General features: G+C 44.8%; 1 protein-coding gene across 1 annotated transcript; it reads left to right on the forward strand.

The window, feature by feature from the left end:
• Positions 1-9809: 9809 nt before the first annotated feature.
• LOC136450239 (probable plastid-lipid-associated protein 14, chloroplastic) lies at positions 9810-16403 on the forward strand. Its single transcript, XM_066450615.1, has 13 exons — positions 9810-10283; positions 10392-10435; positions 10510-10588; positions 10663-10785; positions 11114-11296; positions 11378-11464; positions 13430-13536; positions 13668-13755; positions 14207-14287; positions 14368-14444; positions 14683-14818; positions 14997-15059; positions 15616-16403. Exons 1-13 carry the CDS (start codon positions 10026-10028, stop codon positions 16237-16239), a joined length of 1950 nt encoding a protein of 649 aa, XP_066306712.1. The 5' UTR covers positions 9810-10025; the 3' UTR covers positions 16240-16403.
• Positions 16404-26276: the final 9873 nt, after the last annotated feature.

Consider the following 26276-nt stretch of genomic DNA (forward strand, 5'->3'; position numbering starts at 1 on the left):
CCTGCGAGAACGACGAAGTAAGACAACAGACAAAAAAAAAGGCGAAAAACAAGAAGGCCGCGAAAGCCTCGACAACACCCAACTTACCAGCGAGACATACCCCCGCGACGGGCGCATCGGGAACGGCATCAAATCGTCGATCTTCGGCTTCCCGTCCACCGCTTCTCTCACCCGACGCAGGGTCTCGTCGTCGGTAAGGGCGAAGGCGGACATCTTGACACCGACGATCGAATCGCCCGGGGTCATCTCGAACAGCCGCTGCCGCCGGGCCATCAGCGGCAACACCCTCCGGCGGTGAAAAGCCGCCACGACCACGGCCGCCGAAAGGCCGTGGTCACGCAGCTTCCCCAAGGCCCTCAAGAGCGGTTCCAGCCTAGGCTGATCCACCTTGATGACACCGTACCCCCACTTCTCTGGTTGACTCTCTACAACCCGCCCGGTATAAGGGGGAAGTCCTCCGCCGTCGTTGCGGAGGTAGAACCAGCCGTCATACCAACGACGGTTGGACGTTGACAGCTGGGCCGGGATGTAGAGGGACTGCCGATCTTGGCGCACGTGAAGGGTGCAGCCGCCGGCCCTCTGCGCCTTCCGAGCCCCCCTCGTTCCCCCCGGCTTGGTGGTGAACGTCGCTCAGAACAAGTGGAGCCACAACTCCCAGTGGGGAGTGATCCCCAGGTACCCCTCACAGACGGCGACAAAGATGGCCGCCTGCGCGATGGAGTTGGGGCTGAAATTGTGCAGCTCCACGCCATAGTAATGCGGGAGTGCCCGCATGAAGTTGTCCACCGGCGACCCGAAGCCTCGCTCGTGGAAGACGACGAAGCTCACCACATAGCCGTCGCGCGGCCTCGGCTCCGACTCGTTCCCCGGAACAATCCACTCCGGCTCGTCGGGGTCGGTAATCGGGCGAACAATCCACTCCGGCTCGAAGCGGCTGCATCCCCGTTCGCGGTAAGCGTCTTCTCTGGTGGGCACCAAGGTCAGAGCATTTTTGAAGATATAGTGAGATGCTTACTTTTGCATTTGTTTTGTACATTTTGCTGTTATAAACAATAGTCTGTTGATTCCCATTAGTATCAATTTGGCTCATCAATTTGGTGCATACTTCTGTAACATTTTTTTAGTAAAGTCTAAGTCTCTAACATGTTTTTTTGGCTGCAGGAGCTGGACCTCGCGTTTGACACCTTGGATGTGAGCCGCCGCCGAAACCATATATAATCCGTTTATGATGGATTAATTGCTCCAACCTTTTGTAATCGGATGGATGCGTGTGCTGAGCCCTCATGCCAGCAATCTTGTAATGCAATTTTGCGCTGAGCCATCGAGCTCAGTGGAGCACGGGCGCGCCCGGTGTCTCATCGTTTCCTCCTTTTTGCGTGGTAGCTTATGACGACTAGTTAGAAAATTGTAGAAAATCCATACTAGTTGAATTTATGGACCGTGTTCAGCTCGGCGAGCATGTTCTCTGCCGAGCGGTAATGGATGTCAAGGAGGAGCTTTGATTCTATGAGGGAGAGCAGCAACAGTCGTGGAAGACCGTGTTCCCTTCCTCGTAGAATCAGAGCTCTTCCATAGCCAAGTACGGTGCCGTCTGGTGGAGAAATGCTCGCTGAGATGATCACGTAATCAAGGTCAACTAGTACAGATGGTTATTTATTCACACGTCCTAATATCATTGTAGTAGTCTATCAATCACCGTACCCAAACGTAGTATATATATAAATATAAATGATAATCGATTGTTATGTGTGTACACTCCCATTCTTCTGTTAATTTGTGGAAATATCATGTGAATTACTTACCTGCCGTAGTAAAAGACGAGAACACAATGACCATGGCCACGGCCATGAAAAATGCCAACGACACAACACTAGCAACTTTCTCGGCAAGCAGAGTAGTGTTAAACGCTCTGGAAACCTTTAAACTTTGTCAGTTAAGATTTCCCCTTCAAACAAGCTAGGCACTTAAATAAGGCTTATGCTAGATTCTATCACTAGTACAGATACAGAAATGATTTTTACAAATGTTACTATCCTTGAGGTGGCACATCTTACAGGAGTTCATTTTATAGATATAGTTTTTATTTTTTATAGATATATCTGGTGGTGTAAAAGCTAGATGGCTGCCCCAAGAGACAACATGGATGAAGAAATGATGAATATTATCAACACCGGCACTCAATTTGCCGATGGTGACCAGCAGGATGTAGATGACGGGAGTCAATACCTGGCTCTTGAAGATAACCAAGAAAATATTGTGCAAGAAAATACAGGCTAGGTATATATATTTATATATTTGAATATCTATCATCTATTATACGTAGCCCTCTGGATCGACGACAACAACGGCGAAAAGCAAAAAAATTCGAGGCCCGAAAAAGCCATTGGAGGGGCGCTACATAATATTAGAATTCAATATCGAGACAGGCGAACCACTTGGTCCACACGCAAGGAAATTCGTGCAACACTGTGGGTGCCTTGTAAGGGACAGACTTCCGATCAGTGCCCGTGAATGGAAGCAAAAGATCAACGAGCCTCATGTTAGTTTTGTCTCTGATCTTGATAAGAATTTAATTTGGGATGATATTCTTCAACATTTCACGTTGCAAGCGGATGATTATGATGCTATCAACGATGATGAATTGAAGGAACTAGTTCGAAATTGGGCTATGAAGAAGATGGCCACACAATTTCAGACTTGGAAGAAATCCCTATACACGAAATACATCAAGAAGAACGTAACGCCCAATTTCAATACTAGTGGCCCGCTCGTGAAGTTAAGGCCCTACTGGAATGATTTTGTACAGTACAAGACATCGGAAGAGGGTGAGGAACGGGTGAGAAGGAACCAAAAGAATGCCCAATAGAAGGTATACCACCATGACATGGGATCCGGTGGCTATGCGACTGCCATTCCCAAGTGGGAAAAATGGAAGTGGACATTCTTGCCAAGGGTATCACACCAGAATCACTCAATTGGCTCAAACGCACGAAGAATTGGTTTTTCGCTCATGGAGGAAGACTGGACCTAGAGACCGAGAAGCTGGTTCATGGCTCAAAACTCGAAAGAGCAACACAAAGATTATCTTATGCTCTACAAGCTAAAACTATTGGTGCATTCAGGCCCAATAGAGAGAAGGATGAACTGACATATGCCCTCGGGACCGCTGAACACAGTGGCCGAACGAGAGGTTTAGGACGGAATATTTCTTGGGAGCATGGTTTCCCTGATGACAGAGATACCTATAGAAGCTAGTAGAGAAGGAAGGATGAGGATGCAGTGCGGATCAGCAGGTTGGAGGAATTGGTTCGTGAGTCACGGGAGGCGTTGCTTCAAGCATAGGAGTGCGAAAAAGACATGCAAGCTAGAATGCAGGAGGAAATCATAAAGCAAGTGCAAATAGCAATGAGTGCCCAGAGGTAGGCATCAGATCTAGAAATGAACATTAATATTAGCCCCCTGATCAGTTAAAAAGCAGCCGCGCTTCCATAGAGTTGCCAAATCAAGATGACGCAATGCTATGTTTCCCCATGAATGACATCACTGCACCGTTTACATCATGTGAACTACATATTCCAAAAGAGAATGCCACAATCATGGTGGCTCTCGGTGTTTTTTCTCCTCTAGATCCTACCAAGACACCAATAATCCATGGGGCAATAATACCACTTGGATATGTTAGCGTCTCAGTTGATAGAGTTAACAAAGGTTTTAGTGACCTGCCTCTTGACATTCTAGGAGGTGATGGGGAGAAGACTCTAGGAGAAGCAGAGAAAACATTCATACTATGGCGCAAGCGCTACATCATTATTCCTAGGGTCTCTAGTCCATCGTCGCTTCCTCAACTACCAGACAATAGGTGCGGACAAAAGTGAACGAAACAATTTTTTCACAAGCTTTCTATTGACATGCATGATTAATAATAACAATTTCTTATATCTAATTATTTTTTTTTTGTAATCACACAGCAGGGCCTCCGCCAACCTAACTCCAATTATTCAATCTCCAGATCATCATAGTGCTCCGAGCAATCAGGTGGCAGCGCCGCCACCGCCGTCACCTCCAAGGAGGTCTCCAACACCTCCAAGGAGGTCTCCAACGCCTCCAACGGCTACCCCGCCTCCCTTGATGACTAAGAGGAAGCCAGCTCCTAAGAGGTCCGCCCCGCAAACAAAGTTGTTGTCCCACCAGTCGACAAAGAAGAAAGCCTCATCTAATCCAGTTATTCCCCAAAAACTGTCTTTCGAGAAAAGTGAAAAGGAATTAAAAGCTGCAGTAAAAAAAGATGTGGACAGTTTCTTCGAAAAAGTAAAAAAGCAACGAGAAGAGAGGGAGAACCCAGAGAAATCATACTTCTACCTACCTCTAGATCTTCTAAGAAAGAAGGTGGACTAGAAAAAGCGGGAATCTCAAAAGACCCGGCCAAAATAAGACTACGACCGCTCTCTCACCAAGTCATTTGAGGCGGCACAAAAAAAGACTAGACCAGGGAAAGGTGTTGCACAACTCGGACAACAATCGCAACAATCAGTCTCCCCTCTTGTCATTTGTAATCAATATGGTTCGAACTTAGACTTAGACGTTGATTTTGAGGAGCTGGCTCAGTTTTACGAGGAAACTAGTTTGGACCTTGCCCAAGTGCTCGCTGAAGGACCATCTACTCCGAAAGTGGATCCTTGGAAGAAATTTGAACGTGGAAAGAGTCTATACAACCCTGAGGCCTTAGGTGAACTGGGTACGCAAATGTACCTGCTAAACAAGTGGTACATGGCGGCGTGTGAACGGGGAGAGGCCTTTGTTACTATCAGAGTTAGAAACCAACATTACTTCCGTGGCGATGACGTTATATATGTCGAGTTTGAAGAATTACACCAACTATGCCACCTGAACTCTCTCGACAAAAGTCTCATTAGCTGCTATTGTCTATAAGTGTGATTATTTTCTACTATTAAAGTGTGTATATATAAAGCTACATGTATATATATACATTATATATCCTCACACTATATTTTTATATATGCAGATATGAGATGACAGAACTCAGAAAGAGAAAGGATAATGATGTTGGTTTCGTTGATCCAAATATCGTATTCAAACACCCTAATCCCCCGCCTCAATGGAAAGCTGAACTCGAGAAAAATCTCATAAGGTTCTAAGTGAACCAACAAAACAAGGACATACCCTTCCCCTATAACTTCAAGTGAGTGTTAAATAATTAATGTCGATCATATGGATATTTGTTCAATTATTTGCTTACTAGCTAAGTATCTCCCATATATATACATATATGTTGACTCTAGTTAATATTGATCATATTTGTGTATAAAAACATATGCAGCAATCACTGGATATTGATGGTCATCGATATGGCCAATAGTCGATTGAGAATCTTAGACTCGTTAAGAAAAGAGCAAACAGAGTACCAAGACATGATAGATATTATCCAAGGGTAATATGGTCTCTCTAGCAACTATATATACCCCGATCTCTTAACTGCAACAATTATTAAAGACCAAATTAATGTTTTATTTTATTGGGCGCAGTGTTTGGAAAAGTTTCATTGAGAATCACCACATGAAACATTACAAAGCGCCACTGGATGTAACCGCACACAAAATAAGTACTATCTACATTTATATATATAATTCAATTAACACCATGCATGCTTTCAATTCACCGGATCTTTTTTCTCGTAAAAGTGGGTTCTGAGGCAAGAACAGGGGAACAACTACTGCGGATACTATGTTTGCGAGTTTATCGGGCGTACACAAAAAGAACTCCTAAAGAGATCCTCAAAGTATGTTATATAAATATATTCATATATTCACAATTTCTTTTGTTGCTCATATATATAAGTAATCAAGTGACCAACACACACACACACACACACACACACACACACATATATATATATATATATATATATATATATATTAATACTTTTCCTTTAACTTTTATTGAAGACTCTATGGTTGAAGGAAAAAGTCATACGACATGACCAACTGAAAGCAATTGAAGAGACCATAGCAGGATTTCTTAATGACCAGGTCCTCAACCCCGCCGGCGAGTTCTACAATGACGTCAACGAAACATGGAAGCCAAACTAGATGGAGTGATTTTGTTATCCCAAGGATATGATAGAATATACAATGCAACCTTTATTTGTAATACACACACACACACATACATATTATATGTACATAAAATAACATACAATATATGTATATGCATGTAATATATATGTTAGTTTCATACTTTAGTTTGTACAAAATGTTCGAACATTATAAACATGTAGAATACGTATATTATTAGCAGCGTAGAATGCGTATTCGAAAACCTATTCGAAAACCAAAACGAATCATCAATTGAAAATAGAAACAAAAAAAAAGAAAAAAAAAAGGAAACCTTTAGTCCCGGTTGGTAATACCAACCGGGACTAAAGGGCCGCCCCACGTGGCCAGGCCAGGAGGCCCTTTAGTCTCGGGCGCGAAACTGGGACTAAAGGAGGGGACCTTTAGTCCCGATTTGGTACTCCCGGTTCCAAAACCGGGACCGAAGGCGGTTGAGAACCGGGAGTACAGCCCGTTTCTCCACTAGTGCAACGGACACTGCACCCAAGAGGTTGGACGAGCTGGAGCCCGCTACCAAAGGGTCGGGTGAGCCGGAGCCCGCGACCTTGGGGTTGGGCGAGACGGAGCCCGTGACCTTAGGGTCAGGTGAGATGGAGCCCGCGACCAAAGGGTCGAGCGAGCCGGAGCCCGTGCCCAAGGGGTCGGGCAAGTCGGAGCTCGCACCATGCAAGACAGCAAGGGAAATAGTAAAGTGCAGACTATCTTGGCTGTGAATCTGAGGATGCTTGTGGTTGTTTGAGCACTTGGTAGCATATATTAGCTTAAGCATTGTGCCCTCCTTTATAGTACGGCTTTTTCTATACTCAAATTCAATATATAAAAGAATTTAAACCTCCTTTGAGTTTGAAGCTATCTACATTTGTAATTGGAGGACTCCTCTGTTCCGTGTAGCATCCTCGAATAAATTCTCTGCTTGTCATCTTGATAAATCTCATTAGTTCTCTAATTGCGTTGTCATTATCACCAAAACCCACAATTAAGGCTTGATTGCACTTTCATATATAAGCTCACAAAGGGTTAGCACATGTGTGGGAGGGTCCAAGAGAGTGGCCAAAGCACCACAAGGTCTATTTATAGGCCACCAAAGAAACCCAATCGTTACCCACTTGTGTCAGCCGCTACGGGGGCACCGGACATGTCCCATGGCACACCGGACAAGTGTATCGGATGCCCCAATGGTTGACTTCCAACAACTAACAAACTAGCCGTTGGTTGCTGTTCACGAGTTCGGTGCTCTGTCCGATGCACATTAGACAAGTCCAATGAGTGTAAGTGCTTAAACGTCCTCCAAAACAACCTCTTTGGAACCCCTATTTTTTGAACTTCACACGCTCTGCGAGTCTATCTCTATTCATGTCCAGTGGCTGAGGTCTAGTGCACACTGGATTCCTATGTGCTCGGGTAAATACTATGCAAGTCAAACTACAGGCTGACGTGTCCGGTGCCAAGTCTGGTGGCACACCGGACACGTCCAGTGCATGCAGAAATGTTGCACCGAGAGCACAACTTCCTCTTATTTGCTGGCGTGCTAACTCTCAAATATTTTGAAAAACATCTAAGCCCTGAGTTAGCATTTTTAAAGTGTTTTCAAAACATTTTCACTTGCTCACCGCTTAGTCACTAGGCATAAATGCAAATGCATGTAGACCAAAGCACCTAGTGGCACTAGATAACCATATTTGCTAATTAGAGCTCCCCTCTCAATAGTGCGACTATCTATCCTAAACCCGATCATATACTCTATTGCGTCTTGACTAGCAAAACAAAATCCCTATTTATATATTTGCCTTCACAACTTAGATTTTGTTTCTCTCTTTCTTCTTTTCAAACTGAGAGCTTGCTCCAATATGATTTATCACCCTTCACCCATCTTCAAGCCTTGCTCTCCATCTTGGTGTGGACCTAACCTAGCCTAATCAATCACTTAGCAAAAGGTTAGTCCACTAGTTATCTCAATAACCAAAACCAAATGTACAGCCACCCACGGTGCGTCCTCTGGCACTCGGTCCCTCAATCCCTCAATCCAAGCCTCCACGTTCGTCCTTCACCGCTCTTAGTCCATCGGCACGAACTCGCTTGACCTCCCCCATTGTCGTTGACTGTCTTAGTGCTCCACACCGGTGCATCCTGAGCCAAAGAGATATGTTACATAACACCACACTCAGGCTAAGGTTAGTCTCAACACTAAACCAAAACTTGATCATCTCCTGACAATCACTCATCACTCATCACACATGGGACACATATCAACCATGTGTTTGCACTAGCCAAAGTCTATAACGCTGAGTGGAGATCTACAATCAAGAGAGTTAGTACCTCTACCTATGTAATCCCAATCTATGAGGGTGGATGAAGGGAGGAGGCTAGACCTTGTAAAGAACAAGATCTTGTTGGGAATACACAGAAGTTGTTCTCTGAATCTCATTCTCAAAAGGGTCTCCTTTGTTTCCCCTTTCTCGGCGCCTCTCTTTTCAGTGTTTTGTTTGATTTCTTCTATCTGAGTTCCTTTGGTTGTTTCGTTTTGTTCTCCACGTGCTATGACATCTTTCGAAGGTCCCTACCCAACAAATTTGACAGATTCGTCACGAGCACGAAGATTTGCAATTTCTACCGTCTTGGAGAAAACCCAACTTTTGTGATGGAATTCAAGATCTGTTTTGATTCTGAGGGTTTGGAGGTTTTATCTTTTGGGAAAAGGGTCACAACACCCTCAACAACATCATAGTAACGCGACAGAGTCACCCCGAACAAGGAATGTTTGAAGAGCAAGAGCTCATGAAAAGCCCTGGATGAATCATGTTGATCCTATAAAATACGCTTATGAAGACCGCGAGCTCTTGAAAAAGTATATCGTCGGTACTCTAAAGACGCATAATGAAAAAAGCTTCTCCAGGTAACGACTTTGAGAAGGAGAAAGGTGGACAATAACAAGTTCTCGACTCCTAAAGGATGCCTCATGATATTTGAGGGCTCCAACACTTATGGGTTAAGGACGAGACATAAGCTTACCTTTTTGTGATGTCAATGGCTCGTATCTGACCATGTCACAATATCTAAAGTGGTTCGAAATAGCCATTACCTTCGATAGATCTGGCAGGTTCCCTCTCATTGTTGACCCAATTATGGAGAACTTGAGATTCTTCAAGGTACTCATAGATGGTAGTAGCGGCCTTAAGCTTCCATACATCGAAGCTTTGTTATCATGATGGTCCTCCGTTCTGAGATCTGTCGGACTAGCGCATCTTTCCACGGGAGGGCGTGCCTAGACATGCGCATCCTTCCACGGGGTACCTAGACATCAAGCTAGGCCAGTCGAGTTTTCCTTTTAGTGACCAACAACAATCTCAACAACTATTGCATCGAGCGCCTCACCTTTGAAGTGATCGATTTCTCGGGCAACAATCACATTATCTTTGTGCAACTATGCTACACAAAATTCAAGACAATTATAAATTATATCCCGATCTCAACGGTATAAAAACAGTATAATTTAACTGATGTTCTAATTTTTAACTGTAGAAGCATTTTCTGAAAACTGAACCAAACACAGCCTAAACTAACAGAGCAGCGGTAAGAACCGGTAGACACAGCACGGTGGACCACTCGACTCCAGCGTTCCAGACGGCAGAAACGGACAGCGTCGGCGCACGTCCGAGCTGGCGCACCGGGCCTCTAAAAAAATCGTGCCTCGGCGCGGCGCGGGGGTGAGGCGGACGCGCGCCGGGCTCATGGCAGCTACCGCTCCGCCGCTTCCCCGCACGCAACCGCCTCACGCCTCTGCCTCTTCTTAAGTCAGTCCCCGAGCTTTCCTCTCCCTCCACTTCGCCGCGACGATCTCCTCCCACCCGTAGTCCGTAGACCAACAGCAACGATACTAACCAGTGCCAGCCCCGCATGCCTCTCTTGGCGGCTGCCGCGGCCGTTGCCGCCTGTCCTTCCCCGATCGTCCTCACCCGCCCTCTGTGCCGTATCGAGGCGCATCCGCGGCGCCGGCGGAGGTTCCGGTTGGAGGCAAGCTCATCGGCGTCCGCGTCAGCTCCCGCGCCGGCCGCGGCGGATGAGGGAGGCGGAGCGGGGCCGTGCCCCGTGGTCAGGTTCGACATGTCGGACTTCACCGTCGCCGACCGCGTCAACGTCGGGCTCCATGGACGGGTAGGTGCTGATCGGGTCTTCTGATTTGCTCTCCAGCTCGCTAATTTTGTGGCGCTTCTCCTCCCTTTTTGCTAATGGTTAGTAATTTGTTTTTGGTTCGGGATGCAGTCGGATGAGACGATCTTCGAGGCCACGGTGTGCGATCCGAGCAGGTCAGTGCGTAGGACACTCTAGACAGTACGAATTCGTCGCATTCGTGGCGATTGTTTCTGATTTTGGCGTTCAGCGAGCTGTATGGGTCAACGGTGGTGCTGCGGCAGCTGAAGAGTTTGCAGGCGAAGCGCAGGGGGCGTCGCGCTCTCGAGGTGGGGTTCATCTACTGTGAACTACAGTGTTGAGTTAGTTCGTTGGCTGAGCTTGCGTGTTTGTGTGATTTTAGGTGCTGAAGAAGCTGGCTCGTCGCCAAATGATGTACCACTCCTACGCTCTTCAGGTCCATGGTTACATTGCTCCGTGCAATGCCGTGGAGGAGGAAGATGTCCCGTTAGTATTGGTTCATGGGGTTAGTTCTTTTCTCTTACTCCCTCAAGCTGATCTGGCTTATCTTAAATGCCACAGTGTCATTTTCAGGTTTCAATTTGGGATCTAGTTGCCGTTTGGAGTCATTTTCATGCCCGCTCATAGGTTTTAGGTGTATGTAGGTGTAATTGACACATTAATTTTGTATATTCTCCCAACAGAATATTGGAACTTTTCAGAGCTATTTTCGTGTATACCTTAACTTTTCAAAAAGGGTTAGATTTTGCTTCCCTATGGGTGGAACAATTCACTGACTGAAGCACTGGTTTTGTTATCCATTGACCATCATTTCATTTATAAATTTTGTGCAGTATCATGGGAGTCATTCCCTGCGTCACTGGTTGCAACTCTCAGATTGGCTCCCAACCTTAGAAGCAACATTAGCATTGGACGAAGAACAAGTCAGGAGGGTAGGAGATGACTCTGTTGGAGGACCAGCTGTAACTCGACAGCTGCGTCTAATCAGGATATTGATGAGAGACCTTTTGATTGGTGTAAGATGCAAACACTAGATTGCTTGAAGTGCACTCAGTACCTGTTGATCTGGAATTGAATAAGCACCTTATTTGATGCAGGTAAATTATCTACACAGCCATGGGCTGGCACATACTGAGCTTAGATTAGAGAACGTTCACGTGAGCCCAATAGACAAGCATGTTAAAGTAAGCAGCCTTTCTTTTTGTTTATGTTTATGTTTATGTAAAATTGTTGTCTTCTGTCCTTACAATCATGCATTGGTAGTTTACCGTGGACATTAAATAATATTTTTGTGTAATGTAGCCACACAACTGGAAAATTACATTGCTTATTCCACATGATTTTGCATAAAAAAATTGGCTGATGGGGGAAAGACTGTCCCCACAGTATTGCACTAAGAAGTTCTCAGTTAACCAACCGAGAAAAGGTTTCGAGTCCTGGCTTCACCCCTATAGGGCCGCATCATTACCTGGGCTTGTGAGTGATGACCACTGCCACTACCCCTGTAGGGCTGAACCATTACCACAGGTGGCCAGTGGCCTTGCCACTATTTTCTAGGGGTTGCCAGAGAGGGTCTTTTTTTGTGCCGCAAATCCTGTCTAGCAGCTCCCTCACCTAGGGAGCTAACAGTTACACTATGGAAGCATTGGCATGGTTTTTGCATCACATTTGGTCAGCATAGTGTCCTCGTATGTTCAAATGGCACTGTACCTGGTTGCAATTTAACTATTGAATTGACTATATTTAAGTATTCACCTAGCAATTCTAAGCGTGCTAAATCTTGTTATTGTAATCACTGTTTTAAGCTGAACAATTCATATAGACTCAACCTGTTAAATGACAAATCAACAGTTAACTGTAACCTATTGTATACCAATATAAAAAACAGTTTATGTTCAACTTTTTAAATTGAGTAATTAGGGGCGTCTCCAATGGTCTGACTTAGAGCTAGCTGAATCAATTTTTTACTCGCTGAATAGTGCAAAAAGCAAATGCCTGCTCCTATCTTTCCTCTCCACGTTTGCCAGCTTGGAACCAGTGCTAGCTTATATTGTTGGAGACGCCTAGGTGCCATGATACCATAGGCTCTCAAATTTTAACCATTGTTAATTATGACAGCTACAACTGGACTGTCATGTGGGCTACACATTTCTCTTTGCTCTTTCTGCAGCTTTAACTCTTGATAAATGCACAACTAGATTCCAACAAGATTGAAGAACATGGTCTCTCTTCTAGCTATAAAGTTGCTGCTCAAATATCAATGCTGTTTGGAAAATTCAACTTCTAACTAAAAATGCTGAGCTAGGCTACCAGAGTTGAAATGTCATGTTGTACATCAACAATCTTACATTCTGGCCACAACAATATTTTTCAGTGTTTTTTTAGATTTATTTTCAGTTCTTAATGAGTTAATAATCCTCTTTTTGAGGGAAAATCTTTCTCAGATTCGTACTATGGTAAAGGATCCAAATACCACAAACTTGATTTGGTTTATGAAAAGTTCTTAAATTTGTGTAGATTATTCTATTAGCAAAATTGCAAAAAGTGTTTGGACAATGCTACCTTCTCTTGATTGGAAATATTATGTGCAGTATTGATGGAAACAAACACCTAGATTCTACAGTTTCTTGAATGAATTATGTGAGCCAGACCAACAAGAATACCAATTAGCCATTTGTCTTCTTTGTCTAATTGAATATGACATTTGAACCGCATATACCTTTAAGCAAACTTATTATTATTTTTTGATAAAATTAAGCAAACTTAATATGGTACTTAGCATTCTTGGGTCATAGCTATTAATCCTATCTCTAAGGAAACTAATCCCTAAAAAGAGCTACTTTATTTGGTGCCAGCTTGCCATGAGCGCCACTTGGCCCAGTTATGCCCTTGATCCACACCCATGAAAATATTGATGTACAGAAATGCACCTATACGACTTGCATATACACATTCATGAAATTAATGTATGAAATATATAAACTGAACCAAAACATATAATTAATGTTCAAGGATTAAGTCCATGCCCAATAAGCTCCACATAATTACATGTCTAACTGTCTAAGTTATACTGTCCCAATGTTCTATGGATATTCTTTCATCCAAACCTAACTTAACTAGCCCCTTTGATGGCTTATTTATTTATTTAGGTCGGTATTCTTGGAAATGCTGCTGATTTTCATGACAATGATCCTAGCAGTAGTACAGTAGCAAGTAACAATGACAGGCGGAAAATGATGATAGCCTTTGATATGAGGTAAGGTTTAGATAAAACAAAGAAGCTTTTGTACACATCCATTTTAATGCTTTTAGAATAGTATAGTTAGCATGGAGTATGAACCCTTATATTCTTCAACTTAGTCTAACCTTTTTATTTTTGGTCTCTAGATGTGTTGGCTTCATCATGGCAAAGATGGTTTTGAGAGAGCTAATGGATTCTTCAACTTTCTTTAAATTCAAATCATTCATGACAAAGGTTTGTTTTGTGTCTTTCCATCGAGTTACATCCTGTTGCCACTTTGCAATTCAAGCCTTTACCTAACTAAGATCTGTGGTAGCCATATTATGCTCATAGTGGCACAGTATATCACCTTGCATTTAAGCACCATTGCTATGAGCTTTGCACGGCAGTGCAGAATTATCGAAGTGCCATCCTGAGCCAATGAATGCCTGCCTAATGAAAACATATGCTCCAGAACTCTGTCATGTTTTATTGCAAGATATTAGATGTTCTTCTGGCCTTCAATATTAGGCTTTTTTTTTGGTTTAGCTGAAATACATGCTTTATTTACTGAAAAAAAACCTGCCTGGTTTCAGTATTTAATGTCACATATTGATGCAGACAACTTCAATGTTAAAAATTTTGGTAAATCTTATCATAGAACTGACAAAACTATTATTTCCTTTCTTGGTTTCTTCTATTTCAGGGAAATGACCCATCCTGTTTGCGTGAGTTCCTACTACCAACTCTCTGCCAAAATTCTACATCTGGGAATATTGGTTTGCAGGCAAGTATTTATATTTCCAGTAATTTATTGGTATATCATTTCTTCAAGTAATCTGATTGTCTTTTATTACTGTTACTTAGATGCTAGATAGGCAGTGGGGTGCTGGTTGGAATCTTTTAGCCTTATTGCTGGCAACAAAACCGGTGAAAAGGATAAGGTAAGATATCAACATTGCTGGTAAATTTGCAAGTTAAACACTGCAGATTCTGTACATTCTGCATTGTAAAAGGATAAGGATTCTTTCCAGCATTATAAATTCGCAAGCTAAACACTGCAGATCTCCTTGTCCAAAAAAAAAAACCCTACAGATTCTGTAAACGAAACCAGAGAAAGATAAGGATTCTTTCCAGAGTTATGAAGTTGTAAGTTCTTACTGTCCTGCGTCAATTCTGCAGTTGTGTTGATGCATTGCGGCACCCATTCCTTTGTGGGCCAAAATGGCGTATAAGTCCATCAGTGAATCTCATACGTTGGAGCTTGGGATCAACTGCTGTCCGCATGGCTGAAGATTATATCTATGGACATCATCAGGTACTAATTTTCTGCACATGGGTGGATCATGTCTCAACTTCGTCCTGAGTCTTGCCAATAGGCTTGATCTCGCACATAATTGACGTATGAAGGATATACATGTTATCCATCCCATCTCATATCATCTGACAATTCTTGTTTTAAATAAACTTATAGACTCCCTTTCTCATATTTACAGCGTAGACGTTTAGCATATTTTGTTGAATTGATGGAGGTTCTAAACCCTAACTTAAGAACACAGGTAACTTCTTACTGCTTCAAGTTCTGACAATAATGAACTATGTTTCATGAACATTTTCCTGACATAGTTATGTTGTTAGCATGCTTCCCAATTTGGATCAGCCATTATATTTTCTTGCTTACAATAGTTATGCCATAAATTCTTTGGCGCTTTTGTTCTTGTAACCTTTCCAATGTGGCAATGTTCCTTTGCCTTTCTCCTTTTTCTTTTCCTTTTAGCTTCTCTCTTTGGGTTGTGTGCCCTTCTGGGTGTGTTCGGCTATGCTGGGTTTGTTGTATTTGTTCTTCTCTTCTTAGTATAATGATGGGCAGGTTTCCTACTGGTTTGAGAAAAAAAAACTATGCCACAAATTTGCTTGATTTGTTCATAACCCCGTCGTTCTCCGCCCCCCCCCCCCCCCCCCCCCCCCCCCCCCCCAGTATTTCTTTTTTTTTGCTGCAAGAGTGCTGGTTCTTGTTACAGTTAACTCTTACTTTCAGTTTATTCATCTCTTTTTCCCATTTATAGCATCATCTGATCGACATTATTGTTTTTTTTTGTGCTTTTATTCATCTAGAATTGGCTTCACCTCCTACCTGGTCGTTGGCGCCTCTTGTACTGCACTGGAAGACACATTGGCCTAACACTTCGTCAGCCTTCCCCTAGAGTCCTCATCAGTGATGTGTACCTTACAGTTAGTTCAGAGTCAGTCGATCCAGTCTTCTCTCTGACCTCAGATACTGGTTTCAGAATTATGCCAGAATCTAATTGGCCTCACGACAAATCTGGCACTGAAGGAGTTTTGTCTGTCACCACATCAGCAAGGATAGCTGCTGGGAGGATTTATATTAAGGAACATGACAGTGAAGAGATTAGGGTCACATCTTCTAGATCTTCTAGGAGATATCTTCATGGTAAATGGGGAAAAGTTTCACAAATGAAGGAGCTTCCATCTAGTCTCCCTACTGTAAGCATTGCTGCTATGGATGAAATCGACGTATCGATGAGCTGCGACTCGAGCTTGAATGTCAATTCTGCACAAAACGTACTGCAAGAGATCCGTACACAGACCCCACCGGAAATGTTTGATTTGTCAAAGATTGTTTGTGGGACATACATTGATGCGAGGTTGATGATTCTCCGTGGTGTTAACGGGTCGGCTCTGCTCTTCACTAGGGCAAATCCAACGAGTGACCCCTGAGGCGACTCCGTTCGGCGTTCGCCATGTAACGCGTATTCTTCCTCTGTACGTACTATGTATTTCTAGCCGTACATTCATTTGTAACTAGTGTAGATAAAACAAGGTGCATAGGCCATAGGTAGAACGTTAAATATACCATTTTAAAAATGATTTGTTGCTTCCAAGTACGAAGCCTCGGCAGGGCTTGAGCTGATAAATAATTGCTCTTTCCGCCCGATTTCTTGAGGCCAATGAAAATTTCTCATTTCTTGAGGTCAAATTATTTTAAGTATAATTAAATTGAAATAAAAAAATACTAACATTTATAATATCAAATAAATATCATTAGATTGCACTACACGTCCCTGCAGCATCGACTAGTTAAATATATTAAAAGAGTACGATAGTATGCTCTATATACCAACACAGTTTTTCATATATGCAATATGTATGGAATCGTAAGTGAAAAAATAGACACATAACAAATAATGCACATCAATAATAGAGAAAACTTAAACGTATATCTACACCCTCTAATACAATTAAATACATCATTTTATCAATATATTGTAGATATCCAACCACACAAACCTTAAATCCAGCAATACCTTATGAAACCATGAAATCAAGACATATATGGTTGGGAGGGGGATGGGTAATTGTAAACAAAATCATTGAATATATGGGGGTACGATGCGGGCACCATTGGTGAGTCCTTCGAGCTGGAGTAAAAGAGAGGGATGTGCGCTTATAGAGGCTCGGTCACGTCAAGGGAAATGGTGTGACTATAGTCACGCTAGAGCATGTGGCACATTTGATCCTGCCACGTCATCTCCATTTATCGTGAGGTCCTTTTTTCACTCGTCATCATGGCATCTTGAGTCACGCAATATACAGTAGCATAGTCCTATTGTTTTTTAGAACATATAGCCCTATTGCTGTGTCACAGTCTCAGTTTGCTCTTTGGCGTCAAAAAAAGATATTCCGAAGTTTAGTAGCACCTGGACGTCTGGACAAAAGCGCGTGTCTAGACGCCCATATCACCATCGCCACGCGCACCTGCGGAAAAGGCTGTGCCTGTCGCTCCTTCCCTGTCGACAGAATATGCTCGGCAGTCCACCGAGGGGTATCCCGCGATGTAGATTTGTCGGTGGGGGTGCGCGTAATCAGGAACCGGATGGTGACACAAGGCGCGGAGACAACGATTTAGACAGGTTCGGGCCGTCTGATCGACGTAATACCCTACGTCATGTGTCTTTGGTGTATTGTATTGATCTGGACGAACAAGTAGCTTGTCCGCTAGGGGACCCCTGCCTCTTCTTATATAGTCTGGAAGGGCAGGGTTACAAGTAAAGTATCCTATTTGATACTATACAATAGCTTGTGGTGCACGCCGAGCAGCATCGTGCACGCCTTGATCTTGTGGGCCGGGCCACCTCTGATGGTGCGGCCCATGTCTTGTCTTGTGGATACCGGGGGCCATACCCCCACAGCTAGTCCCCGTGCCTGACAGTAGGTGACGTAGTCACGTGGTACCAGGGTCAGAAAAGTAGAAGACCAGCCAAGCAGGCAGCCAGTCCCCGGACGTAGCCTCGAGATGAGAACAAGCACATTCACCGTAAGGTGAAGTGTGTCCACTTAGTCCCCGAGCCTGCTGCAAAAGATGAAGAATGAATCTTATAGCAGGATCAAAGAAAAAGAAGTCTGAAAGCTTGTCGACGTCGTCTGACATGCGCGTATCAAGACCCAGACATGCTGCCCAAGATCAGCACCCTGATCCGAACAGCATGGAGCAGCTTGATAGCACACCGACGAGACGTAGCAAGATCCGACCACCAAAGGAGCACCGAGGAGTCCCCGGCGTCGCTGGCGATGTCCGAGCACCGAGGAGCGAGGAGTCCCCGGCGTCGCTGGCGACGACCGAGCACCGAGGAGCGAGGAGTCCTCAGCGTCGCTGGCGATGACCGAGCACCGAGGAGCGAGGAGTCCCCGGCATCGCTGGCGATGTCCGAGCACCGAGGAGCGAGGAGTCTTCGGCGTCGCTGGCGATGTCCGAGCACCGAGGAGCGAGGAGTCCCCGGCGTTGCTGGCGATGACCGAGCACCGAGGAGCGAGGAGTCCCCGGCGTCGCTGGCGATGTCCGAGCATCGAGGAGCGAGGAGTCCCTGGCGTCGCTGGCGATGACCGAGCACCGAGGAGCGAGGAGTCCCCGGCGTCGCTGGCGATGACCGAGCACCGAGGAGCGAGGAGTCCCCGGCGTCGCTGGCGATGACCGAGCACCGAGGAGCGAGGAGTCCCCGACGTAGGCGGCGATGTCCGAGCACCGAGGAGCGAGGAGTCCCCAGCGTCGCTGGTGATGACCGAGCACCGAGGAGCGAGGAGTCCCCGGCGTCGCTAGCGATGACCGAGCACCAAGGAGCGAGGAGTCCCCGACGTCGCTGGCGATGACCGAGCACCAAGGAGCGAGGAGTCCCCGGCATCGCTGGCGATGACCGAGCACCGAGGAGCGAGGAGTCCCCGACGTCGCTGGTGATGTCCGAGCACCGAGGAGCGAGGAGTCCCCGGCGTCGCTGGCGATGACCGAGCACCAAGGAGCGAGGAGTCCCCGGTGTCGCTGGCGATGTCCGAGCACCGAGGAGCGAGGAGTCCCTGGCGTTGCTGGCGATGAACGAGCACCAAGGAGTCCCCGGCGTAGGCGGCTATGTTCGAGCACCGAGGAGTCCCCGGCGTAGCTGGTGACGTTTGTGCGATGAAGTGTGCCCACTTAGTCCTCAAGCACGAAGAATCCGAGCGCTGAGGAGTAACCGGCGTAGCTGGCGATGAAGCACGAGCGGCGAATAGTCTGGTCAACTGGTCGGTGGCGAAGTGAGCATTGAGTAGAAGCGACCAGCGAACAGTCCGATCAACTGGTTGGCGACGGAGTCCATGAACCGAGCGGTCCAACCAGTTGATCGTTGGAGAAGCCTGAGCACCAGGTGATCCGATCACCTGGACGATGATCCTACAATACAAACATGTAGAACGGGTAGTACATGATGTAAAGATATATGAACTCCGGAGAAAAAATAGCAGTGTTGATGAAACGGCGCATGCAGTTCGGCGATCAGTTGGCGTGAAAATATATTTATATTTAATATAAACTGCCCGAACAGTTAGTGTGTAGCTGAGTCTCCAGCCCTAGCTAGCCCGTTAACCATAACAAGGAGCGCGGAGCTCGTGCACGTGTAGGAGGAATAGGCATGACCAAGGAGCCGTTGCCGATCACCCATAACACAGAGCGCAGAGCCCGTAGCATGTGTAGGGAGGAGTCAGAGACAGGGCTGTCTCTAGAGGCGTCCGAGCATCAACGTGACTGTTCGGGGGTTCGAAAAATTATTTGAAGAGTAAACATGGAGAAAACAGCTCGGAGAAACATTACGACGATATACAAAGATTGGAGAATATTTAAAGCATGACTTAGCTTTGGACAGAGCGTCTGGTCGACGGCGTATGGCGTTGTCTGGTCAGCGTTGACGAAGTTGAGCTTAGATCGGGATGGTCGTGGTGTAATCGGCGATACGTAATATTCAAGTAGATGAAAGGAGCTCGGACGGCTGGCTGTCTGGGTGGCTCACTTCGTGTTGGAGTCAGTTCACAAGCAGTAGATGCGTACATGCAAATCACATCCTAATAGCTTGCGTGGCTTGCATCTTCCTCTATCTACTTGAGTCCAACGTACGCGTGCATGTGCCATCGTGGTGGCTGATGATGAGTAATCCAGATGCGTTTGAGGGCACCCAGTAGTACGCCTGACGCCCGCCGCCAGAAACACCGATTCGATCTTGCCGGGTGTTGGGCCACCAGTAGCCGATTGGTTCAGTCGCCGCAGAGATAGCAGCACTTAGACTTGGTGACGCGTGCTGCTCGGAGATGCGCCGTGGTTGTCGAAGGATGTTGACGTGATCAACCGAGTTGCCGCGAAGGATGTTGATCTTGAGGTACGCCATCTGGTTTGCCAGGGGATCAAGCGCACACCCCTACCTGGCGCGCCAACTGTCGACAAAATATGCTCGGCAGTCCACCGAGGGGTATCCCGCGATGGTAGATTTGTCGGTGGGGGTGCGCGTAATCAAGAACCGGATGGTGACACAAGGCGCAGAGACAGCGATTTAGATAGGTTCGGGTCGTCTGATCGACGTAATACCCTACGTCCTGTGTCTTTGGTGTATTGTATTGATCTGGACGACCAAGTAGCTTGTCCGCTAGGGGACCCCTGCCTCTCCTTATATAATCTAGAAGGGTAGGGTTACAAGTAAAGTATCATATTTGGTACTATACAATAGCTTGCGGTGCATGCCGAGCAGCGTCGTGCATGCCTTGATCTTGTGGGCGGGGCCATCTCTGATGGTGCGGCCCATGTCTTGTCTTGTGGATACCGGAGGCCATACCCCCACATTCCCCTTTGCCCCCTCCTCTCTCTCCGCGGCTGCGAATCCAGACGCCCGCGCACCCGCGGGAAACGCCGCGCCAGTGTTCCTCCCCCTGCCCCCTCCTCTATCTCTAGGCGAGCGGCACCCGAGAGCCGACATGAGGACGAGCACGCCACAATCGCATGATCTGAGGTGCGCTGCGTGCCCCGACCGCTGGCCCATGGCTCGCCGCGCCCCATCCCCCGACGCCTAGGCCGTATCCCCCAGGACTCTCTACCTCTGAAATATGAAACACTTGGATGCAACATACGACTGAAGCAGATGAAACATTTGGAACATACAATTGCAATATATGTGTGAAACATATGCAACATCCACATAAAACACATGCAAATTGCAACATAAGACTGAAATACCTGAAACATTTCGAACAAACTCTTGTAACATAGATGTGAAGCATATGCAATGTCCAGATAAAAGCGCTTGCAACATACGTCTAAAACAAACGAAACATTTTGAACAAACGCTTACAACATACATCTAAAATAAATGAAATATTTTGAACAAACGCTTGCAGCATGCCTTGAAACACTTGCAATATGCCTCTAAAACACTTACAACATATGCAAATATCCTGGTCTACTTGCAACATCTATTCGAAACACATGCAACGTACCTCTGAAATATTTGAAACACTTGAAACATACATTTGCAACCGGTTGATTCTAGCCTCGTGGCGTGAGCACCACAAAGCATGGGCGCGCTCATAGGTGCCCTTGGCTCGGTCGGGGACCGACCTGAGGCATGCGATGGCACCACGAGCACCAGCAAAGGCGGCGCGGTGCGCCCGACAGCGCGGGAGCGAGCGACGTGGTTGGGCGTGCGATGGGTGAGACTACGAGAGCAAGGAGCGAGAGGCGTTGTTGGGCGCGCGCGACGGGCAGGAGCGAGAAGCGAACAACACAGGGTGGGGCGCGTGCGGGGAGATGACTGTGGTGGCAAATACGGAGTGGGGCGGACGAACGACCATACCTTAGCAGCCTAGGACCCACATTCCCGTTTCGGGAACATCGTCCCTATTCATGGAACAGGAACATGATGGAACATCGTTCCGAACACTAATGGAACGTGGTCCACACCATGGGAACACCGATGAAACGTGAGGTCCAAAATTCAATTAATGGGAGGAAAAAAGAGGAGAGGCCACATGACTACATGAGAAGTTCAATTATCTATTTTGTCTTTATTATTTTAGAACTTTCTATGTCTTACATTCATGATATCAACCAATTTACTTAGGATCATGTTCATCGTTGCGTGAACACGTTCCATTTACACATGGTACGCGTTCCATTAATTGAAGGAACGAGATCAAGCTATATACCCTCTTCGTCCTATGGATTTAAGAAACAACGTACCACGTACCGCGTTCCCGTACCACGACCCCAACGTTCTGGGACCATGGTTGCTATGGGTCGTACGGCGCTGTGAAGCATGCGGTGGGCGAGTAAGTGGTAGATATTTTTAGAGAGGGAGACGTGGGAGATGTAAAGAGGAGGAGGTAGGCTTGGTGGGTCGTGCAGGCCCAGGAAGATGGTGTCCAATCGGACGGACGTTCGCCCCTTAATATTACTGTTTTTAATATTTTAGTTTTGGGGCTCTTGTGTTCTTGTCCCTACTTTGACGTGAAATTGTGATTTTGCCCTCGTTTTTCTAACTTTGTGATTTTGCCCTTAACTGTAGCAAAGTCAACGCGATTTTGCCCCTAGTCAACGGTAAAAACAGGGGCAAATTCACGTTGACCAGGGGCAAAAACGCGTTGACTTTGCTACAGTTAAGGGCAAAATCACAAAGTTAGAAAAGCAAGGGCAAAATCACAATTACACATGTGTGTAAAGGGCAAGAACACCATTTCCCCTTTAGTTTTTTGTAAAAAATTTGCAATGCAGCGTGCCAGCGTGGGAAGAGCAGTTGAGTTTGGCTAGCGCGGTTGCGCCCCTGAACCCTGGCCACGCGCCGTGCGCACAAGGAAAGCAGGGCCGATGTACAAAGAGGACCACTGCTAGGCGAGAGACTTACGGACCTATTTGGCAGAGGTACAACTCAGCTTTATTAGTGAAGGAGTTTTTTTCTTCATCAGTAAAATAAAGCAGCTTCACCCGCGAAGGTAAAGCTGTTTTACCAAACCTTTATAAACACTACTACAAAAATGATTTTATGAGACACTGCCCAAACATTAATCGAAACGATCACAGAATCCAACCGCCTCCTAAAATACCCAACGATTAATTTTATTTATGGAGACAATCACATTTACTTGTCTCGCGAAAACGATTTACAGGCAAAGAGAAAGCTAGACGAAGCTAGTATTTTCAGCTTCACCTAAAGAACTGTGCTCTGAGTGGAAAACAGCTTCTAAGCGAAATGGCTTGCAGCTTAGTGGCTACAAGAGCCTTAGTAGTACCTTAAGTTCTGGGTTCAACTCTCCGTGAGAGCGAATATTCCTGGATTTAATGGCGTTTGTGCTTTCAGTGGTAGACGACGTTTCCATCGATAGCTAGGCACATGTGATGACTTCGTCAATCTCAAGAATTTATCGGCCTAGTCTTTGAAGATGCTCATAAGGTAAGGTTTGTGCGTGTGCGTTCATAGGATAAATGTGCGTACGTTGTGGGCGTTTGAGTTATAGTGTATAATCAAAGGAGAAGCTGTTTTATCTGAACTCGTTTGGTAGGAGAAGCTAAAAATAACTGTGTGAAGCTGCTCTGCATGCCTACAATTAAATGCACGTATATCATACAGCATGTGCCTATATGTTGTCAATCTTGCAAAAAAGGATCCTGACGGATACGAGAGACGACAAGGTCGGCGTCTCATGAAGAGACGGTCATGGCTCGTGCTCCTACGCATACTGACGCTTTCGTCGCCCCTTGTAGGAACCATCGGCTTGAAGCGCTGATTTCTCTGGATCGATCAGGTGTGTAACTTGTCCCTTGCTGGCTCGCAGCGCCCTTCGCTCCTCGTCAAGCCACGTCGCACCAGCCACGCTCCATCGCGCCACGGCGCCAGGCAAAGCAGCATGCCGCGCCGGCGCAAAGGCTAGCACACGCCTCGCCAAGCTGCTCCTCGTCGTGCCGGGCAAAACACCACGTCGCGCATGCGCAAAGCTAGTACCTCACCGAGCTACGCCGCGCCGGGCAGCACCTCGCCGCGCTAGTGCAAGGCTAGCCATGACCATGAGCTGCCGCTTGCTGGGAGAGACGCTAGCACTACTAAAAAACAATTTGCAGAACACATTGCTTTCATTTGTAGGGACGGCCGGTGTTATCAGCCGTCCCTACAAATGGTCTGATTTGTAGGGACGGCTCTATATCCAGCCGCTCCTACAAATCGGATTTGTATGGACGGCTCAATATTGAAGTGTCTCTATAAATAGACGTCGAGAATTAAAAATTAAGCACTAAAATTCAAATTTTATAAACGACCTCGGATGGAGAAACAATCAAAATGAAAGTTGTAGATCTCGAAAAGTTATGAAACTTTGTAGTTGACAACTTTTTCAGTTGAGATCATTTACTACTTGAAAATATTGTTTGAAATTAAAATTTGAAATTGTTGAAGAACTCTGATTTCTCTTTTTAATCTCTGGCTAAAACTTAGTCTTTCTCCCTCATACTAACTTCAAATTGGATGATTTTTTTTCTAAAAATTTCTAAAATCATGCCCTGTCAATTTATTGTGTTCTTACCACTATTATTTTATCCATCTTTTCATATGACCGTGTTTTATCTATTTGAATTTTGAATTTCAAAAAATAACAACTTCAAACGTTATTTTGGAATACTATTTCATTTCAGATGAAAAAATCATGAACGTAGAAGTTGCAGAACTTATCAAGATCTACAAGTTTTATTTTGGTCATTTCTTCATCCGATAAAGTGGTAATAACATTGTTCACAAAATTTACAAATCTCTCTTATAATTTCATAAACAATAAAAGGGATATGTAATATTTGTGAACAATATTACTACCACTATGTTGGATAAATAAATGATCAAAATAGAAGTTGTAGATCTCAGAAAGTAATGAAACTCTGTAGTTGACAACTTTTTAATTTGAAATCATCTTGTCAAGGAAAACTACATTTGAATTTAAAAAAATTGAAATTTAAATTTTTTAAATGACCTCGGATGGACAAACAGCAAAAATGAAATTTGTAGATCTCAAAAAGTTATAAAACTTTGTAGTTGATAACTTTTTTATTTGAAATCATCTTGTCATAGAAAATTACGTTTGAATTTCTCAAATTTAAAATTTAAATTTTATAAACGACCTCGGATGGAGAAACTACCAAAATGAAAGTTGTAGATCTCGAAAAGTTATAAAACTTTGTAGTTGACAACTTTTTCATTTGAATTAGTTTAGGACCTCAAATAATCAATTTATGTTCAATTTTGTATAATATGTGGGGAACCAAAATGAAACATAGACACAAGTGATCATGAGGTGCAGTGGTAGAGGAGTTTACGCGCGAGCGAGATGTCGCGGGTTCGAAACCTGGCCGGCGTAAAGTGTGCAAAAATCATGAAAAAATGCTACAACTGTAGAGTGAGGGTATGTGTGGCTGCCGGTGGGGTCCTCCTCGGATTAAAAAAATGCTATTTTTTACCCCTTTTTTCGTGATTTCTGAAAATTAATTTATAGAGACGACTTAACATCCCGCCGCCCCTACAAATCGATTTGTAGGGACGGTCTAAGAACCACCCCTGCAAATCAGTGATTTGTAACCATCTTTTTATAGGGGCGGCTGACAAAACCGCCCCTACAAAAAAAAAATTACCAACCGCCCCTCAAAACCCAGAAAGGGAGCTAGGCGAAAGGAAGAGAGAGAACCAGATGGATGAGAGCCTCACAGTCACGGTCACAGTCACAGTCACGGTCACGGTCACAGTCACAAGGGTCCAAATGAAAATAATAGTACAAGGGCATGTTCGTTTGGCTGTGGCTTGTCGTAAATGATCGTAAATTTTCAGCCAGAATAGTATTTTTCTCTCACACAAACCAGCCAGCAGTACTTCTTCACGAACCAGCAACAATACGAACCAGCCAATCGAACAGGCTGAAGGAAGAAAGAGATAAGGGGCAATATTGTAATTTTATTTTTAACTTTTTACTGATTTTTGTTTACTTTTCCTTGAGGCTAGAGGATATGTTATCTAGTTGAGCACAAAATGGCAACGACATGAACACAATAAAAATTAGACGTCCAAAAGAAAATAATAGTACAAGGAAGAAAGAGTAAGGGGCAATATTGTAATTTTATTTTTAACTTTTTACTGATTTTTGTTTACTTTTCCTTGAGGCTAGAGGATATGTTATCTAGTTGAGCACAAAATGGCAACGACATGAACACAATAAAAATTAGACATACATGATGTTACAGTTTATTTTATTTTTGACAACACTGTTATATTATATATACATACATATATTTATGTTTCTAAATAAATATTATAGTTACATTTGTTTTATTTATGTGTGGTTCCTTTTGTATATATCATGAAGCAACAAAATAATATACACAATTTTTATCCATGCTTGATTATAGTTACATGTATGCATAGACACTTAAGTAGGCAACCTATGTA

Source organism: Miscanthus floridulus, chromosome 5 (genome assembly GCF_019320115.1).
Source record: "Miscanthus floridulus cultivar M001 chromosome 5, ASM1932011v1, whole genome shotgun sequence".
Taxonomy (NCBI): Eukaryota; Viridiplantae; Streptophyta; class Magnoliopsida; order Poales; family Poaceae; genus Miscanthus; species Miscanthus floridulus.

Bases quoted from the DNA above. Each gene is read 5' to 3' on its own strand.
- LOC136450239 (XM_066450615.1), top strand. From the start codon at position 10,026: ATGCCTCTCTTGGCGGCTGCCGCGGCCGTTGCCGCCTGTCCTTCCCCG. The intron at 11,297-11,377 runs GTAAGATGCAAA...TATTTGATGCAG, and splicing joins TGAGAGACCTTTTGATTGGT to GTAAATTATCTACACAGCCA. The intron at 13,756-14,206 runs GTTTGTTTTGTG...CTTCTATTTCAG, and splicing joins TCAAATCATTCATGACAAAG to GGAAATGACCCATCCTGTTT.